Genomic DNA, 13,169 nt, shown 5'->3' with positions numbered 1-13,169 from the left:
AAACTAAATGTTGTGTTCATATTTTTTCAGCAAACAACTTTGTCTTTATGAATTCAATCAGATAAACTGAAACGGCTGAAAGTTCCTCTGAAGCGGAAGGAGACGCACCTTATCTGCCCCTGGAGTGACGGGGGAGCCTGAGGGAGGGCTCTTGCCCTGAGTGTCCGTCCCTGAATCTCGTCTCTCAGGAGGCTTTAGTGTTGTGCTGGTTTTGCTGACAGCGGGCCAACCAGGATCGTTAGCTGAAGCACAAATGGGACAGTATGAGAGACAAAAAACAGAGACAAAAAAAAAATCAGAACAATTTACTAAAATAGATTTGTGAGGCAAAAAATGGACAGGATGAGAGATGAGAGCTGGAAAAAAATAAAACTAGATTAAATCTAAAAAAAATTATGAGTTAATAAATGATATGATGTTGATTCACAGTCATTTACTGTTTAGAAATATCAAAATCTTTACATGCACACTTCAAATCATTGTGCATGTAAAGAGGGAGCGTAAAAGCTTTGGTTAGAAAAAAACAAAACAATGGAGGCTGGGAATGTTATGGAATCAGACCAAAGCAACAGGATCAAGGTGGTTTTGTGCGTGAGAATTTCAGAGGCACTTGAGCCTGTGAACCCTCTCAAAAGTGTGTAAATAAGCACAGGATCAGCAGTGCTTCAGCAGCTGTTCACCGCGTCGGCTGTAATCGAGCGTGTAACCTTCCTGCGGCTGGCGGGCCAATACACACAACACAGGAGACTGATGAGACAACAAATCGGGCTGAACTAGAGAATCCTCATTTCAAAAGAGTTTGAAGAACTCCAAATTTCCTGCAATTTGTGGCAGTTACGCTGATGCGTGCAGAGGATCCTGTGCAACAATCATGAGACGAGGTTCAGCAGGTCGTCCCTTTGCTAGCGCAGCACCGCGCACTCACAGGAAGTGCCGTCAGAGCCAGAGGAGGCTCCGGGGCCCGGGTGGGATTCTGGAAGGGACTGGGGAACCAGGTCTACAGCGATGTCCAAATCAGACACTTTCCACGGGCCTGGAGGCTTTCGCACACCGTCTGCCCACGGGGGGAAGAGCGGACCCCCATCCCCACCCACATTCAAAAGAGACGCATTACAGAGACACAAGAAGAGAGACAGGAGAGGGAATGGTGGGTCACACGACACAAGAAGAAGAGTGACATTAAGAGAAGAAGGGAAACGAGATCACAGAAGTTCTGGTGCAGAAAGAAGTCACAGTTCAGGAAGAGGAGAAAGAGTTTCAGATATTCATGCAGGAATTTCTGAGAAGTGCAGACCAATCAGATTTGGTACTGATGCATGAGTAGCGTCCTCTTTAACACACTGAAATGTTTGAAAGTTAAAGGAGAAATTGCAGTTTGTGTGTGGTTGGAATTCTATGACACAAAGTCTCTCATACAGTGCGTTCCAAAATATTATTCAAATTGTAATTAAGAATCAAACAGATAAAAGGATTCATTATTTTCAATTAAATTCAGATGATATTGTGTCTCTGAGCTCTTTGGATCACTGACATTAATCCCAGACACCTGAGATTATTAGTTTTCCAGATTAGCTCAATTAAAACAAAAACTACTAAAGCAGGACGTTCTACATTATTGCGCAGACCAACATTTTCAAACAATATGGGAAAGAAAAAAGATCTCTGCTGCTCAAAAGAGTGAAATAGTTGAACATCTATGGAGAGAAAATATCTGATTTGAGTGTGCATAGTTTTTGATTTGTAACTCATACATTTTGTGCACGAGTACATTCAAATACAATTTACACACGCACAACTTAAAATTTCAACAGCTTGAAACTAGTTACACACACAAACTCTTCCACGAGCAGGCCGCGTGAGGTCCTCGTCAACTCCCAGAGAGCGGACAGAGTTGATCAGCCCCATGTCCCGCTCCGCTCCGCTCCTGGGGTGTGGAGAAGGAGCTCCCACTTTATAAAGGGAGAGGGGTTTTGTCGCGAGGGAGCGATGAGTCGATTAGCTCTACGCCCGGCTCTATGGGGTAAGCAGGTAGTCAAAGAGTCCAATCCGCTTCTCCACATCCAGAGAGCAGGGCGGGACGGAGGGATGATCGACTCTGTCCGCTATCTGGGTGTTGATGAGGACATTGCACCGCCTGCTCGCGGAAGAGCCAGACGGCGAAGGGGGTGAAAAGAAAGTGCAGCCGCAAGGAAGTGATGAGAATAGAGAAACTTTCGTCTTGAGTGTTTTAAAAACACATAATTACATTTTTTGTGTTAATTAGCAGGTATATCTGTTTAAGAAAGTGGAAAAATGTCAAGTTTCACCAGATATTATTCACAGGCTACGTTCAAAGCAGCTGGTAAGAAAACTCAGTATTCTTGAAGCATTTAAACACATCACTTACACACAAATCTTGGAGACATGAAAAAAGTCCCACATCAAATTTTGTGTTACAAGTGTCCTGAACAAGCGATACGTGTGTAATTTCAAAGATTTGTGCGAATAATTAGTTTCGAGCTGTTGTAATTTAAAGTTGTCCATGTGTAAATTGTACTTTTTTGAATTTTGTAATTTTTGTACTTATCCACAACATGTATGAGTTATAAATCAAGAATTATACACGAAAAAAATCGGGGTGAGTCTGTTTTCTCTCCATAAATGCCTTGGCAAAAGGAATGAAAACCTTAGATAGTACATGGAAACATAAGCACGATCATAGTACTATTAAGAATTCAGACACACGCAGGTTGGTGCAGATCAAGGCAGAATGAGGAAGGTTTCTGCCAGACAAATACATCGGATTAAGAGAGCAGCTGCTAAAATACCATTACAAAGCAGCAAGCTGCTGAGTCCCACCAACATCATGGAGTAGGATCCTCCAGAGATTGAAGTTAAAACTTTTATTGCCTTCCATTACCTGTGTGAACACCATTATGCTAAAAGCGCTATCAAAACCCACGGTTAGAGTGTTCTTGAACGCACCACATATGTGTACATAGCTTTACACTCATGCATGTCTTAATACAATAGACATTTGAAAGGTTTGCACCAACCTATTTTGGGGCGGCCGGAGTTAGTTTGATTATTAACAACTAGTGTTTGGGGCTTCAGTGGATCAGGGGGAATGCTGTAGCCTCCGTCCTGTCGGCTCGGTACGGGAACCTGGATGTAGGGCCCGACAGCAGCGACCCGACCCATAGTAGCAGCAGCTGGCTGAGGTGAGGGCGGCCCGTTGGCTCTGTTCAGCTGTGAGATCAGACAGCAGAAAAAACAAATCCTGCTCATTTAGCACAAATACAGAGTTTAATGGCATTCATGCTGTAATTTAGAGCAAAACTAGACCTTTTGTTAGATTAAAGATGCAATCCCATGAAAATGGCGTTCTTAAAGTCCCTCTCTGATGAAAAAAATGTTTTTTGAGTTTTTAACATGTACGTGTGGCATTTTTCTTATGAAATAGAACAAATGTGATAAGAAATCCTTTTGTTTTTGTATTTCTGAGTATATCTCCTTTTAAATCTGCCAATCAAACTGTCACAGACAGACTCTGTTTGAATGAATGATCTTCTAAACCCTCATCTGTTCCAGCTAGTGCGTCTAGTTCAGGTTCTGGAGAAGATATTGCTGGACATTTTTATGTAGCAGCGATGAAGATTTACTCTAGCAAGACACAGAGCTGTCATAATCAGAGAGGGGAAGGATCGGGGACGGAGCTGTTCAACTCTAATAGCCACGCCCCCTCAGAGGAGACTTTAGAAACAGAGGCTTCAGATCAACATGAAATATGGCTTTTTAAGACATTTAGGTTGTGGGATTTTGGTTAAAAACTTCATAATCATAATTAAAACACTATTGAGAGCATTTTTTTAAATAAAAAAATGTGATAGGGGGACTAACGTGTTCTTGTGGCATTTTTTTAGTGACGGAGGACGAATATTAAGAAAATTAAACTTACAACTGCATTTCTAAGTATCTCTTTATTCAGATTGTTGTGAATGAGGAGCAGATGAAAAAATACAGTTGGAAAAATAATTTATTTGTGACGAAGAATGTTTGCTAGGAGGGCCACAAGCTCCGAGCTCTTAGTTAGTGATGGGGAGGGGAAAGGGGAGCGGGGCTATCCACACTAACAATCCATCCCACAACTCAGAGGCGAATTTCAAACTCCTGCTGATTTGCAGAAAACGACACAGATTTTTGATTTTGGCTAAAAATTCCAATTAAAAGATCACTGGGAATGCTTTTACAGAAGAGGATCAGAGTGGGACTTTAAGTTTGAAAGTGGTACAGTCACACAGCAGCATTGGCAGCTCCTTTGTCATACCAGTGCGTAGCTGTAATCACAACCTCAGTGGTTTGAATAAACAAAGGCGAGACAGACTTCCAGCGCTGCCGTGTGAGCGTACAGTCAGGAGATGTGTTCAGTGTTCCTAGCCTTACAGGGACGTTCTCTTTCTGACGTGCCTCAGCTTTTTTCTTGTAGAGGCGCTCCCTCAGCTCGCTGATGCGCTTATCCATGAGCGTTACTTCCATGTTTCGCTTGTTGAGGAGCTCCTTCTGCTGCTGCAGTTTGCTGTTTTGTTCCTGGTTCAGTTTGTTGCGAATCTGTGGGAAATCAAAGCAAAACACGATCAACAGAACTGAGGGGAGCAGAAAGAGCAAAAACTCCCACTCTTGCAGATTTGTATTAGTGAAACATCCCTGATGTAGATAATCAGAATCAAATAGAATAGAAATAAGCAGGAAACTGGTCTGACAGTGACCCTCGAGGACCAGAACCCTCCTGAATCTGTAAGCCAGGAGTGTCAAAGTCAAAATCCAAAACACAACTTAGGTCACGGGACGAACAGGAGAAAAATGTATTGATCTAAAACTACATTTTTAAAACTTTAAAACAGCAACTTTTTAACATAATTATGAACTAGATATAAAGCATTACCTGCAATAACGATAATGTGAATGCTGTAAACTGAATTAGGCTGCTGAAGATGCTGAAGTTGATAGCTAAAAACCCTGAAGGTAATAGCCAGCTAAATATTAGCTAAATGCCAAATTAGCCTAAAAAACAAAAAAAGAAACTGATTAGCCAAAACAGCTAGCACGTACCTGAAAAATAGGTACACTTCAAAATAGCCTAAAAAACTGAGAAAATCCTAAATTAGCCACGACGGCTAGCATATAAACATTAGCCTAACTCAAAAACAGCCTAAAAAAATAAATACATTTGCTAAAAAACAGCTTGCATGCTGAAATACTAACTAAACTCCAAAATAGCCCTAAAAACTCAAAAAGGCTTAAATTAGCCAAAAAAGCTAGCATGTAAATATTAGCCTAACTCCAAAACAGCCTAAAAAACCAGCTAGCACGTAACTGAAATATTCGCATAAAAAGATCTTCATAAATGCCAAAAAAGCAATTAAAAGGAAAATTTAGAAAAATTTTAAAACTGTAACTTTTTTATATAAATATGAATAATAAAAAGGCAGGACAATTATTCCAGAATAAAACAACTTTCAATATTTTACTCTGCATAAAAATCTATTTTGTCAAAGTTATACAAGTTAGAAATAAGCACAAGATAACATCGGACCATTAATAACAATAAAATAAATGATCTGGAGGGCCGGATAGAATTACCCGGAGGGCCGAATCCGGCCCCCGGGCCTTGACTTTGACACATGTGCCATAAGCAGTTTGTCACCTGAAGCTCTTGGAAGAGTTTGCGCAGCTCCAGAGCCGCAGCACCAGTTACTTGGCCGCCCAGAGCAGTCTGCACGCCGTTGAGCTTTCCTCTCCGCAGGTCCTCCAGCTGCAGGCTGAGCTGCTCCACCCTCAGCACCGCCGCCTGCAACTCCGCCTGCTTCTCTTGGAACAAGCTGCTAACCTGCTCGATCTCTGCAGCTGCACGAGACACAGACCCAACCTGTTCACAAGCAGCTGAACCGGGAGAAACTCGGCGTACTAGCAGGACATTCCAAAGAATACATACACAGGTTACCGTTGATGACCTTGCTGTAGTCCACCTGGCCTCTCATGGCGCGAATCTTCTTGAGCTTCGCCTCCTGGCTCTCCACTCGTTCCTTCAGCCTCTGCAGCTTTTCGCTCTCGGACACGCTCTGCTGCTGACGGCGCTCCTGCTGCTTCAGGTATCGCAAGCGTTGCTCCTTCAGAAAGTGACACAGATTGATCTTTGATCAGCTGCAGCCTAAGAAGATGGGTCCAAATAGAAGACGCTCTCTAAAGCTCCGTCACTGACATGCTTCATCATCAGCAATGTGGCGTGTTTGACTTGGTGAGATTTGTCTGTGGAGGTGGTCAAAAGTTGAGGAAAGGATCGGATGACTTCATTTCTGCCCAACTGAGAACTGCTCCAGTTTAGCTTCTAAAATAGGGAACGACAGGCCCAAGATCCAAATGACTGCAGGGCTTGAAGAGGGCCTACTTCCCAGACACTGGAACTGAGGCAGCAATCAGCCTTTATCTGTGGGTGTACTGTAAACGCCATCCTGGTTGACTGATCAACAAACCAAAAGCACTGAAGTCAGAGTGAGTTATTCAATGAAAACAAAGCAGCAGAACTTTGTGGGAATGTTGGTTTCCAAATCCTACACAGTATTGTTGCCGGCGCAGGAATGATCCGCCTCTCCAGCTAATCCATCAGACTGAGGGGAGATTTTCAGTGATTAAAAAAAGCAAAATTTTGACCTAAAGTAACAATTTGCTGGTTCAAAATAAAATAAAATAATCAAACAGAAGAAATTCTGTTTTAACTACTTCAGGTCTGTTCTATCATTTAAGTCCCTCAGATGAAAATCCTGTTTTTTGAATTTTTAACATGTATTTGCAGCATTTTTCTTATGAAAGAGAACAAATGTAATAAGAAAACATTTTGTTTTTGCATTTCCGAGTATTTCTCCTTTTAAATCTCTGTCAATTTGAATGAATGATCTTCTTTCCATCAACAGCTCTGCTGCACATGCACTAAACCCTCATCTGTTCCTAGCGTGTCCAGTTCAGGTTCTGGAGAAGAGAAGATGGTATGTTCACATTGACTGCAGTCAAATGAGCCGCCGTTCGCATCTCCGTGGTCAAATCAGCATCACTGGATTTTTTGTCTTCACTCCCTCGTCTGAGCTGACATCCAGCTCAAATCCATACGGCTGGACATTAACGATATTGCATTTATGTAGCAGCGGTGAAGATTTACCCTGAGCGACACACAGAGCTATCATAATCAGACAGGGGGAGGATCAGGGGCGGGGCTGCTTATCTCCAAAAGCCACGCCCCCTCAGAGGAGATTCTTCAGATCAACATGAAAAATGGCTTTTTAAGACATTTAGGTTGTGGGTTTTTGGTTAAAAAACTTCATAATCATAATTAAAACACTATTGAGAATTTTTTTTTTAATATAAATACATTTTTATAGGGGAACTTTAAAGATGTTACAAAATATTTATAAAATAAATGATTTTTAAAAAACAATGTTTAGGTTTTTTGTGATTTAATAAATTAAATAGGAAACAGTGACGGTTCAACTCTAAAGAAAACTTTAAGAAATAATTCCATGAGTGAAACAAACAAACAAAATGAAATAAAATGTAATCTTTTTTATATATTTAAAAAAAAATGGCAAAAATGATTGATTTGTTGTCATACCAACATCATTAGTTTTTGTCTAACTAATCAAAACACTGTCCACAAAAATAAGGTTTTGGAACCAACATCCAGTTCCTAAAATCATTTTCGGTGTAAAAGTTTCCCAACATGAATAAGAAATAAAAAATCCACATAAAGAGCCTGGTTTTGGGTAAATCGGTGGACCCAAAAGTGGTTACCTTTGCCACCAGCATCTGCTGCTGGGCCTCGATCTGCTGCTGCTGTCTGGTGGCCATCTCCTGCAGCTCCGACAGCGTGAGCTCCACTCGCTGACCCCCCACCTACACAAACACATGTCGGTCAAGACGTCAGCTTCTGAGCAAAGTGGTCTTGATGTTGACATCAACAAAAGCGGCGCAGCAGAGGCCGTGTGCTGGGTCACGCTGCCTTCCTGCTAACGCCGCTGTCGTGTTCACTGTGGAAGAAAGAAAATGATGCGCCCAATGAGCTCAAATATCAGGATTGTTCTGTTTGCTTCTGACTGGGTCATGACTTGACATTTCGTTCCCCCTAAAGCTGCAACGCCTCAGATGACACACTCTGGGTTTAACTTTTCCTTGAAAACATCAACGTTGGGAAGCTTCCAGCCATAAAAGCAGAATTTTCATCCCTTCACTTCTTCATTATCTGTCAGGAGATGTTTGATAAGAGAGCAAAGATAAATCTGTAAGTCATTAACAGAGTGATACTTTCAACAACTGTCCTTACATAAGCTCAAAACGATTACATAAGGAAAAAAAAAAGATTATGCAAGAAGTCGTTTGCAGAAATGATCCGACTTCAGCTGAAGACTTCGTAACAAATAAGGTGACGGACATGAAAGTGACGAAGGCTCAATCCCTGAACTGGAGAGGAAAAGTTCCTAACAGATGAAAAAAAAATAAACAAAAAACAAAGTATAGCAATTTAGGCGAATACTCAAAATGTGGGTATTTTCAAAATAAAAGTCTCGGTGAGTTTTGTTCAAACAAATGATCATTCCAGAACCACAAGCGTTTGCTCATAAAAAAAATTAAATATCATCCATTGATTAACCTAAAAAAGTATTTATCCTATATTTAACTTTTGCCTTTAACCCTTTAACACCCGAGGCGTCACGCTTGACGCTTAAATACTAAATCTTTAACATACTTTGTTAAAGATTTAACAAAGAAAAGCGGCTTTTCTCCTTCAGAATCTACTGGAATGATCGTGTTAACGGTTGTAAAGTTACAGTAAATCACAGAACATAAACACTAGAACTTTGGTGTTAAAGGGTTAAATTTGGAACAGAAGTGGTTTGATACACATTTGCATCAATAGGTGTCAAATTCTGCACTTCTCTTTATGCTAGATTAGTATGAATAGTTGCTTTATATTTCAAGTTTGATTTAATTTGATTTCTTTTTAATCCTAAATAAAACATTAATATGATGTTTGAAGTTTAAGTAAAAAGAGGCAACATTTTCAGCTCTGCTTTTTACTTTCCCTGCAAGTACCAGTAAAGTCCCAGCATAAAATTAATGTTTTTTTGATACAAACTTGTTATTATTGTGAGTTTTCTATATTTATGTTGTAGGGTTGTTTCTGCACAATCAATCACAAAAACTGTCTTTTTTGTTGTGACATTAAAATAAAGTCTTTCTTGTGAAAACTACAAAAAGTTTTAGAAAAAAAAAGATGATTCTGGGAATCTATGTGGCAAGAAATAGAGCATGTGTATTATGGGTTTTATTTGCAGCCAAAATCCTGAAAAAAATGAATTGCCGGAACTTAAAGAAAAGTTACAAAGCAATGAAATTAAAGTGCAGCTCTGCAAATTGCCTTCTTGTTGTTATTTTAAATTCCGCTGCGCTAACAAGCAAGCGTCTGATTCAAACGTGCGCTGACCTTTTGGCGTCTGGATTACTCAGGCGGTCATTACCTGGCATTTGTCGCGGCATTCACGGGAAAGGATGTCTAGACTCCAAAGTGTGTGTGTGTGTGCACGGGGGGTGTGCCTCAACCGCACTTGTGACAGAGAAAGTGAGGGACGCCGCCGGCGCTCAGACTCAGCCACGCTCGAAAACGCACAAGCAACACTCCTTCAAAGGCGATTCACCAGAAGAGGATCACTGACCACTCTGGGGAAGCACTCGGTTGAAGGGGGGGGACAAAAGGGAGCTACAAGAGTGCTTAAAATGAAAGGTCACCAGAGGATTTATCCTTTGTTTTCATAGAACTAAGACAACCAAACTATAGACGAATGTTTAGCAGATGCACAGATTGCAGCTACGCTGAACAAAAATGTGAACACTCGGTCCTTTGCTCACTTATGATCCGAAAACTGGTACTTAGACTCCTTCACTGTGGACTCGGACTTATTTATAACCTGGAGGGGGCGTTCCAGAATTCTCCCGCTTAAGATTTAAAGGTGCCGATTGTCATCTCAGTTGTTTCTCACTCAGCTCCCGAGATAGAGCTGGAGGTTGTTCGTTTTAGGAAGAAAACACCTCAAAGGCAGAGAGCAGAGAAGGAATTTTGAAGCTCTTAAAGCATCGATAAACTCTGCACCATTAAGAAGGTTTAACCTCATTATGTAACAGAAGCAAACCTTCAAAATAAATGGACAAATATCCAACAGATGCAGATAGATTTTATAAAAAATGGGCAACTTCAGGTTCTTCCATCCAAGCACTGGATCCTAGTGTCACCAGCAGGTGGCAGTAAAGAGTTTATGGCAAAAAACGTTAAATATCAAACCAAAAAAAGGCAGAAAAAGTGGCCAAACCTGACAAAAACCCTCATGTTTAATGTACATTAACGATGACTGCAAACACATGAACAGGTTGAGTTGTCAAAAAGCGTTTTTCTCATATCTGGTTTGCAGGATAGAAAAAGGAAATTCGAAAAGTGCTCTGGTGCCACACACCCATAACATTCTATTGCTAAACAAATACCCCCCCGCCCCGCTACATCTCTCGCTCTGCTAGCTTTTGTCTTTCACCCCTGAGGTTCAATTAGTTACAATTCCTTGACCGCAACGATTAGGCGCAAAATCTGGGACAGATGGTCAGAGAGAAAAGATGCTGCGCTGGAGGCGACTCTTTCCAGCATCATTCTTATCACAAGCCCAACGCTGAGGACAGCTAACATGACTGTACGACAAAAAAAAAGCAAAGCTGGAAGATGGGAGTCCCGCTTTTTATCTGAAGCAAAAACCCATCGATGCTGCTGAACAGCCTGGAGTTGCACTCTGTTTCACCAGATGGAAGCTTGAGGAATGAGTTTAGAGGAAAATGGACTCGACCAAAAGAAGAGCTACTTTTGGAGGTCAAACTTCTTCCTAAAGACAGATTAATAAACCAATGACGCTCTCAGAGATGAACAGAAGTAGTTCCTCACCCCGTTCTCATTGTGCTTCTCGGCAGGGTTCCCACTTCTGCGGTTAGCTTGATCCTGAGTCTGTTGACCGCCTGCAGAGAGTCACATGACAAGCATAAAACAAACATACAATCCGACAAACCCACACAATGCGTTTCTTCTTCTAATCTTCCTAGGAGTTCAACGATGTAAATGGAGAAGTAGCGTGGAAAAGAGAGCACACTGCACACCTTGATCGCTGCCGTCAGTCGGCGAATCTTCGTGCCGCAGGAAGAACTTGACTTCTTGTTTCCGAGACCCCCACTTCTGCAGGTGCTCGTACATCATGTGCTCGAAGGGGATCGCTCGCTCTAAGGAGAGGGACGGAAAGGTGATTAGTCGGGATCGAAGTGCAACACTTCATCTTTGGAGATTCAACTACTAGAACTTCAAGCCACATGTAGTTGATACTACGCACTCTAACCCTGAGTAGTCTCTGAGCGAGTTTGTTAATCGCATTCGCAATCGAAAACTCCTCAATTTATCAATGTGTTTTAAAACAATTTTACGTGTTTGTTTTTAATATTTTACATTTTTTAATTTTAATCTTTTTGTGATCTTACTTGTGTTTTATCGATTGATTTTTATTTCCTTTTTGTAATTGTATATATTTTTGTACAGCACTTGGGTTGGAAATGTGCTTTATAAATAAACTTACTTGCTTTTTTATGTAGAATGATGTAGAAATGACGGTGAAAACTCATGTTTTAAAGAGGTTATTAGCTTGGAAAATTCTGGTTTAAAAGCAAACTCAACAAAAATATAGTTTAGATGAGCTCGCCTGTTTTTTATTTTTCTTCTTTTTTTTACTTTTCTCACAATGTTTTGACGTTGTTTTGATTTTTACATGTTTTGATCTTTGTTATAAAACATGAAAACTGGTTGATTTCAGTTTTTTTCAGGAAAAGAAAAGGAAAAAAAAATAAAAGTAACCTGAAAAATACTTTTAGCTTTATTGTTGTATTTTTGTGAAATATAAAGACGAATAGAAGATGCAATTGTACTAAAAAAGACAGATTCCCACTAAAAAAAATATTAAATTGTTTCTCCAAATTGTAAAATAATCATTTAAAACATGTTCTAAAATGTTTGGATGAGTTTAGAGTTTTTTAATGTATTTAAAAATGAATTTTACTGTAGGGAATATTCAGGAATATTAATATATTAATATTTTTTGTTGAAGTTTTCTATATTTTAACCTATTCTGGTTCTTTTTGAGATTTTCTACTTTCAATAATGCAGAATTAAATATAATCTGTCGGGATTGTTTGCCGCCATTTATCACTGATAAAGCCCAACATTTGTTTTGGTCTTTTTAGGCGATTCTCTGCACGTCTGTGAGGAGAAGGCAGTGGAAAAAAGCCGAAACAAAGGTTTTTATGGGCAGACAGCTGCATCATCAGCACTGTGGCGCTGAACAGGAGAGAAAAATAAAAATGCTGATAGCCCCGGGTGTGTCAGCGTAGCGATGTCGTTGGGCGCGAGTAGAATCTGTTGTGACAGTGCTGTGGAGCGCACCGGCATGCAGCCCTTCTCTGACCTTTGACTTTGAAAGCAATCATGCCATTTGTGTCTTTCTCCTCCTTTTCAATCTATATGAAGTAAGCTTTAAAATAAATAATAGAACATTTCTATCAATTAAAAATAGCGATAATACTGTGCAGGAAAGGCAGAATCAAGCCAAAGCAAAGGGGGATGACAATAAAAAAAGGTTATTTTATGGACACCCACTGTTCTGCCTTCAGTTTTGGACATCTGGATGCACATCAGGAGGTGCAAAAAGCTCTAGAAGAGCAGCTTTCCTGCACACGTACCGTTGCCTCTCCAGACTTCAGCCAGATGGCAGCCGCTCTCTCCAGGTTCTTTGCAGAACTCCACAACATCGCGGCACGTGGTCTCCGGCGTGATGGGGACCTCAGCCACAGCCTGCTCGCCGTCGCTGAGGTACACTGTCAAAATCATCTGAAAGAGAGACAGAAAAGGCATCATATTCAACTCAAAATCGTGTTAAACTGTGATGTCTTCACAATTTGACTCAAAGAGGTGGGATTTTAAGGATGTCACCTGATAAATTTGCAAAAAGCAAATGACATTAGACTAGTCCCAGAATTACAGCTTGAGTTTAAGGTTTTATTTACCGTATTTTCCG

General features: G+C 40.6%; 1 protein-coding gene across 5 annotated transcripts in view; it reads right to left on the bottom strand.

The window, feature by feature from the left end:
* Nucleotides 1-13,169, bottom strand: part of ppp1r13bb (protein phosphatase 1, regulatory subunit 13Bb) — a 30,496-nt gene that overhangs the window by 8,640 nt on the left and 8,687 nt on the right. For 2 of the 5 annotated variants that reach the window (XM_024291009.2, XM_024291005.2), the window contains 10 exons: nucleotides 12,835-12,982; nucleotides 11,212-11,331; nucleotides 11,003-11,073; nucleotides 7,819-7,920; nucleotides 5,972-6,146; nucleotides 5,684-5,883; nucleotides 4,423-4,587; nucleotides 3,036-3,228; nucleotides 926-1,054; nucleotides 109-242 (listed from right to left, as the gene is read on the bottom strand). In XM_024291009.2, the coding sequence (XP_024146777.1) occupies nucleotides 109-242; nucleotides 926-1,054; nucleotides 3,036-3,228; nucleotides 4,423-4,587; nucleotides 5,684-5,883; nucleotides 5,972-6,146; nucleotides 7,819-7,920; nucleotides 11,003-11,073; nucleotides 11,212-11,331; nucleotides 12,835-12,982 (1,437 nt within the window). The remainder of the gene's footprint in view (nucleotides 1-108; nucleotides 243-925; nucleotides 1,055-3,035; nucleotides 3,229-4,422; nucleotides 4,588-5,683; nucleotides 5,884-5,971; nucleotides 6,147-7,818; nucleotides 7,921-11,002; nucleotides 11,074-11,211; nucleotides 11,332-12,834; nucleotides 12,983-13,169) is intronic. The other 3 variants (XM_024291007.2, XM_024291006.2, XM_024291008.2) reach the window with 3 other exon arrangements.

This window comes from Oryzias melastigma, linkage group LG24 (genome assembly GCF_002922805.2).
Source record: "Oryzias melastigma strain HK-1 linkage group LG24, ASM292280v2, whole genome shotgun sequence".
Taxonomy (NCBI): domain Eukaryota; kingdom Metazoa; phylum Chordata; class Actinopteri; order Beloniformes; family Adrianichthyidae; genus Oryzias; species Oryzias melastigma.
Note: the sequence above shows the minus strand (reverse complement) of the source record. Positions and strands in the feature narration are given on the sequence as shown.